This window comes from Oncorhynchus tshawytscha, linkage group LG01 (genome assembly GCF_018296145.1).
Source record: "Oncorhynchus tshawytscha isolate Ot180627B linkage group LG01, Otsh_v2.0, whole genome shotgun sequence".
Lineage (NCBI taxonomy): Eukaryota > Metazoa > Chordata > Actinopteri > Salmoniformes > Salmonidae > Oncorhynchus > Oncorhynchus tshawytscha.
The window spans coordinates 37,143,203-37,150,232 of NC_056429.1; the positions used below are offsets into that span (position 1 = coordinate 37,143,203).

At 43.2% G+C, this 7,030-nt stretch overlaps 1 protein-coding gene across 1 annotated transcript; it reads left to right on the plus strand.

The window, feature by feature from the left end:
* Positions 1 to 5,248: 5,248 nt before the first annotated feature.
* On the plus strand, positions 5,249 to 6,979 carry psmg4 (proteasome (prosome, macropain) assembly chaperone 4). Its single transcript, XM_024420128.2, has 3 exons — positions 5,249 to 5,545; positions 5,739 to 5,814; positions 6,785 to 6,979. Exons 1-3 carry the CDS (start codon positions 5,303 to 5,305, stop codon positions 6,904 to 6,906), a joined length of 441 nt encoding a protein of 146 aa, XP_024275896.1. The 5' UTR covers positions 5,249 to 5,302; the 3' UTR covers positions 6,907 to 6,979.
* The last annotated feature ends 51 nt before the right edge of the window (positions 6,980 to 7,030 follow it).

The following is a 7,030-nucleotide window of genomic DNA, read 5'->3' on the forward strand; positions in this document are numbered from 1 at the left end:
ATGCCCACAATGAGCCATGTGGAGGCCATAGGGGGTCAAGGCTACATGTGAAACATTGCAACGGGTGGCCCACTGGCCTCACATGGAACAAGACGTGGCACAATCCGTGAAGGGGTCTCTAGTTTGCTGCCAGTTTCAACCCTCCTTCAACCCACTTCACAGAGCACCATTGCGTCTTACCCCTGGAGCTCGATCCAGATCGACTGGGTTGGCCCAGTTGCTAGGTCGGGCAAGAGGCAAATAGTATCTCCTCACAGTGACGTGCACATTCACCGAATGGGTGGAGTGCCTGCCCGCAACCAATGACACAGCGGAAACCACATTTTCAGCCGTTTCGGCCTGCCAGGAGAAACCGTGGACTGCAACAGAGGAACCCACTTTTCGGGAGCTGTAATGACCGAACTGTGGCGGCTCCTGGGAGTCAGAGTTAACCTCCACATCATGGACCACCCTAGGAGCTCCGGCAGGGTAGAAAGGTCCCCCAGACAATCATCAGAATCCTGAGGAAATACATGGCAGCCAACCACAGAGATTAGGACGTCAAACTCCCACTGGTACTGATGGCGATCAGAGCCACAGGCAACAGGTCTGTGAGAATAACACCATTCGAGATGATGACAGGCCAACAAATGATACTTCCACTGCATCTTCTGTACCAACAGGGACATGTCGCCGCAGCCACCACCTACACGACTCATCAATACGTGATGGACTTGTGAACCCACCTCCAGACTTCCTTTGCGCACGCTCAAGGAAAGTTGGAAAGAAGTTCAAAAGGTGACACGACCCATTACGACAAAAAGGGCTCACACCACGTGTTCGAGGTTGGGGATAAGGTGTGGTACGTTATATACACCAAACCTGTGGGCGTCACGACAAAGTTCCTGCCTCACTGGACGGGGCCACACGAGATTTTGGTGAAACTGTCACCTGTAGCTTTATCAAATCAGAATCAGCAAACAACACGTTCAAGTGGTCCCACAGGAATCAAATGAAGTTGTACACTCCCCCCATGGGAATAGAAGGGGTGCAAGCCAGCACCGAATAGATAGAAACCTAGCAAAGTCAGAGGTACTAAGAAAATTGTTAAGTGTCCTCAGCTGATCCCTTCAAGGAGATCAATAAGTTTACACCTTACCTTCTCTTCCCAGCTACAAGATATACGTTCGTTGTCACTGTTGATATTGTACTGCCCTGTGCTGTTTGAAATAGGGAAATCAGCAACATTTGTTGTGTCATAACGTTTTCGTTTACAAAAACCAAAACCACTGAAATAATCAAACAATATCTCTAATTAAGCGTTTTTGTAGGATGGAGTTCCTTTGGCTGATCCTGACACTGCGCCCTAGTCAAAACCAACCCAGCAGATGTACTCACGAGTGGACCCCCAAAGGGAATCGTTCTCCGCGATAATTTAGGACTCCTTATAACCAACTGCAGAGTACACACACAGAGGGTGTATTTTTACTGACGTTGCCGGTTGTTGAACTGGAGAATATCTATAGATTGAAAAGGGTTCTAAATGTAGGATTTTGGCACGACAGCACCCATGTGAAAATTGCCACACCCCCAGTCGTAGCTTATCAGGAACACAATGGGGGGTGGATGTGGGGGTTTTATGACACCTCACTCGATCATAAACCATAGGCAGCAGACGATTCCTTTTGGTGCCTAGTTTGGGTGATCGGAATTTCTGTGTGCCTTATGAAGAGTTTACTGCCCAAGAACTTAGAAATGATGAGAAATGGAATGTGAAAGATTATTGTCTATTTTGTGAGATCATTAAAAGTAATGTCATAATGGAAACATTGTAACTTGAAGGGTTTTCATGTTGAAGGGTATATCATGTTTACATAATATCCAGGATAAAGAGAATGTTTTTCTGATGATAAGACTGTGATTTTAGTTCTCTGACTGAGATCATTGTAAATTGTGATACCTTGCCTCGTAACTAGACACGCCTCAGGGAACCCAGAGAGCATGTCAATGTGACGTAAACGCCCCCTTTTTAGTTAAGAATTGACATATCAGACTAGAAGGGCCACAAGCTGCAGCTGAGGTCTATGATTAGTCGACCCCGAAATGCAACACAAGGTTGAAGAAGACAAAGGAATCCATGCTATGGTTGAGTAGCTATACTGTATCTAAGAAGGTGAATTTAAGCAGGACCATCTGGTTATTCTCTTCAAATCATTGTTTGTCTACGCGGCTTTCATCACCACTCTGGGATCATCGACACGGTCCTCAGCAGACCACTCTTCCAGAATGAGTGCAATTAAACAGACAACTAAGAAGGACAGTGCGACATCTTGTGGACAATCAGAGACTTACACCCGAGAATGAAGGAGAGGGCCATCTGAAGAACAAGGCCTCCATCGAACCCTTATTACCAAGTGCACCTGGCCCACGAAGGCCTGGGCCCAGCAGAGATATACGATGAAGACCTTCACTACTTCACTACTTCTTACCCATAATAGCAATTCAGGGCAAGTTATTAGGGATAAACTAAGCTTAGTTACAAATGTATCCAAGTGTTATTTCTCTTTCTCTCTTTCTTTAAATCTCCATATTGTGTAACCAGTGTCATATTGTACGAGTCCGCTACCGACTTGACATTGTTACCGAAACCAGAAGATAGCCGTGAGTTGTAGTGATTTAGTTATAAAAGATTCCCACGGAAGTAACATCAATGTCTGTTTATGTCCTACAAGAAGAGGACGTCTAAAGTGTGGACTTTTCAGTTGTTTGACATAAGCATAGACGCTGTTAATAATGAACATCTAGGCCTAATTAGCCATTCGTAGGAGAATTATATTACCGCAGACTACTTCTATTATTTTTGTCCCTTCCAGCCCTCATACAGACTCCATGTACACAGTAATGGGTGTCATTCTTTATTTTTTATTTGTTTGTTTGTTATTGGGATGATATAAATGCTGTAAGACTGCTAAACTCTTTGCTATGGTTTCGTTGGTTGTATTCAAGCTGCATATGGTGAGTTATTTGTAACTTTTCACCATATACTCATAGGAAAGGTGCCACTACTACTAAGTACTGTGGTGAGGTTAAATGTGTTGGCCAACAGAGACCCATTTCTGTTTGTTGCTCAACCTCCCAAGGCTGAACTGAGCTAAACGCTATTTCTTACCTGTTACATATGCTTCAGTAAGGTTGGCTTCTTAGCATTCATAGCAATCAGTGGAGGCTGCTGAGGGGAGAACGGCTCATAACAATGTCTGGAATGGAGTAAATGGAATGGTATCAAAAACATGGTTTTCAAGTGTTTGATACCATTCCATTCACTCCGGTCCATCCATTTTACTCCATTCCAGACATTATTATGAGCCATCCTCCCCTCAGCAGGCACCACTGATAGCAATGGTTATCAACTGTACCGCAGAAATGTATCGTAAATCACATTAAATAGATGTTGTGGTGGCAGCTGCAGAGACATATTTGGGTATACGAGAATTGAGTTAAGAGTTACAGAGTGTGTTGAGTGGTGGTGTTCCAGGCAGGCCATTGGTATGGTGCAGGAGCAGATAGGGTGAAAGTAGTAGTGGAATGGGGTAGTGGGATTTTAATGAGTGTAAGTGCCAGCTGCAGAGAAGTACCTGGGTGTATGAGATTTTACTGCAGAAGAGTTATAAGATGGTTCTCAGATTTTTATGAAATAGTGGTATATCGGTGTAGGGTTGGTTGGTGGTGCAATTATTAGATATATTTTTTTCTTCCTTTTTATTTTTGTATCACAAATGTAACGTGATCGATCACACACTACCGCACAGTAGGATGGCGGCATGCACTAACAAAATGTGTGAACGCTACGATACCAAAAAATGTGGATAATGGTACACCACAGGGGAGCGTGATTAGTCCTCTGTTGTTCTCAATCATGGTCAATGATGTTTACTCTCAGGTACAGCCGGATATTGGGAGGTTGTTATTTGCAGATGACGGGGCCTTATGGAAGAGGGGAAGAAATGTGCCAAACATAGTCAGGAAGGTACAGGAAGCAATTGATGTGGTAGGCATTAATGTGGGGATTCAGGTTCTCTGTAGAGAAAACTCAGACAGTGTTCTTTACCTGGAGGAAGGTGGATGATGAGATATGCTTTAGGGTATATGTGAGAAACTTGGAGAGGGTGGGGGCCTTCAGGTTCCTTGGGGTATACTTTGACACTAGACTGACCTGGGCAGAACACATTGTGAGAGTTGTGGGAAAGTGTAAGAAGGTGCTAAATGTGATGCACTGTCTGATGGGGAAGGAGTGGGGGGGCTGGCCGTTCCTCATTGTGGACCATGTACGTTGCATTGATCCGACCTGTAATAGACTATGGCAGTATACCGTATGGTTCGGCAGCCCGGACATCATTGGAAAGGCTAGATGTCATACAGGGGCAAGGACTCAGAATATGTAGTGGGGCATTTCGGACGTCCCCAGTGGCTGCACTACAGGTGGAGATGGGGGATATGCCATTGCAGATTACCGTTGACCTTGCAGTGAGTGGAGGAAGTCAAGCCAGACATAGTAGTTATTTGTTCTGATTCATGTGCAGTGTTAATGAGTCTCCAGTCCTTTAGGTTACGTAGCAAACAAGACCTGTTTTATGAGGTGCTACAAACCCATGGCAGGATTGGACAGATGGGTATACAGATAAGTTTTACTTGGGTCCCAGCCCATGTGGAGGTGGAGGGGAACGAGGCAGTTGATGTGCTGGCTGATGTACAAGCACTTAGAAGTGGGGATGTTAATGTTTTAGTTTCGATGAGCAAGGCAGGGGCAAAAAGCCTGATATGGACAGTGATGATGCAGAGATGGCAGGAGCAGTGGAATAGAGATACTAAGAGCAGTCATTTATTTCAAGTACAGAGGAAAGTCGGGGAGGGGAGGACGGCAGGAAGAGACAGAAGAGAGGAGGCTATTTTTACAAGATTAAGGGTGGAACACAACCAGTTGAATAAGTCCTTAAATGTGATAGAAAAGCTTCCAACAGGAAAGTGTGATTATTGCTTGGAAACAGAGACCTTGGGGCATGTATTGCTACAGTGTGGGCAGTATCAGAGGGAAAGAGAGAGGCTGAGATCTAGTATGAGGGAGAAGGGGATACAGGAAATTAGTTTAAAGAGTATATCGAGTATATTTTGTTATTTAGTTTCTCCCTGTCTCTGGCCTACACTCCACTACAGTAGGTGGCGGTATTGCACCTTAACGTTGGATGCTAACCAACGATAAACCCAACCTAAAAAGAATACCAACGACGAAGAAAACAAGGAAGTGACTTGTTGTTTATGAACGCACATGAGGTGGTTGAAATGTTTGAATAATGGTCTGGTTTCATTGTCTTCATATAAACATCTATTCAATATGAACATAGCAGAAAGTGGAGCAGTAGGCGATGCCATTACAGTGCACGATTTCTCCGAGAAGATTCTCGAGCAAACGGTTCACTTTCACGTCATAAAACTCAATGGAGGATTTTTCCTTTGGGTGGGCTCGAACCCCGTCTTGTCCAACTTGGCTGTTTCAATGGAAAGTAAATTTGTGAGTAGTCTACTGTAAATGTATTGTTTTAAAGCAGACTAGCTAACAGATGGATTGTTAGTTAGCTTCACCGTGCAATGTTGTTAGCTAGCTACGCTACTGTAACGTTATTCTAACGGCTGATGATGCTATGTGCTATTTGTAATTTAGCTAACCTACGTATCTGTGTTTATTTATATATATATATATTCAGGATTCGATGCCGCTGTCTACGTTAGTCCTGGGGGACCCATCGGACACCACTCCAAATTCACTGGCGCAGAGATTGAGTAAGCACCCTTTCATCCTGTCAATATCATCTCTCTCTCATGGGTATTTGTTCTCTCAGAGAGCAAGAGGTTTTTACTCTGCTCCAAATCTGGCCACGAATTTTTGTATGGAGGTCAATGTGTGTCGAATTTGGTCAACAAAAAATGTTATAGCTATTTGATCAAATTAAACGTTCGTGATGGTTAGGTTGATATGAATCTACTGATTTAAGTGAATGCACGTGGCATTTTGGGAACTTAACTTGAGGTCAACAGATTATGATTTTTCAATGCAGATACCAATTATTGGAGGACCAAAAAAAAGCAGATACCGATTAATCTACCTGTGTGTGTGTGTGTGTATACACACACATACATATATATACACACACATGTATATATCTATATATACACACACATGTATATATCTATATATACACACACATGTATATATCTATATATATCACCCACATTTAGTCAGTATCAGGCCAGTGGTGTCTGAGATTGTGTGTGACTTACATATGTACTAACGTGTACATACGGAGACAGACAGATCGATAGTCCTCCTCAATTTCATTATGGGGGACAACAAACCACCAATTCATATATAAATACACACAAGCACAGTCTCTGTATGTCATGAATTTCTAGATTTTGGTATTTGCTGAGTTAGTTTGCTCGAACTCATCCAAGTAAAGAATGGGAAGCTAGATATTTGATCCCTGACGCCTCTATTGTTACCCAACACGAGGCTACTAACATCAAAATGATCTGATGGCAATTTTAGGCTGCCACAACGTTGTTTATACAGTCAAATCTGTCTATCCATCAATTATATAGTGATTTCGTTGATAGCTATATGTTCTTCAGAACAATAACCGAACGCTAGATGCTTAAACTACTAACCAGTATTATGTTCTATTGTTGGTGTCAGCTTTCACCATCTGAAACACCACTAACCCAGCTGTCCTCCGTCTCCTTTGTGTTTCAGCTAAAAGGACTAAGAAACAGGTGTATGTGAGCTACGGCCTGCCCATGACTGACTCCAACCTGTCTCTGCTGGTAGAGAACAGGATAAAGAAAGAGATGGAAGTTCACCCTGACAAGTTTTAACCTTTCCCCCCTTCTTTTTTTTACTAGTTTAATTGTTTTGTACCAAAATAAAACAATGTAAAGAAAAACAACATTACCTGTCTGGAATGTTCTGTCGATGGCTGTTTTAGCACTCATGAGTGAG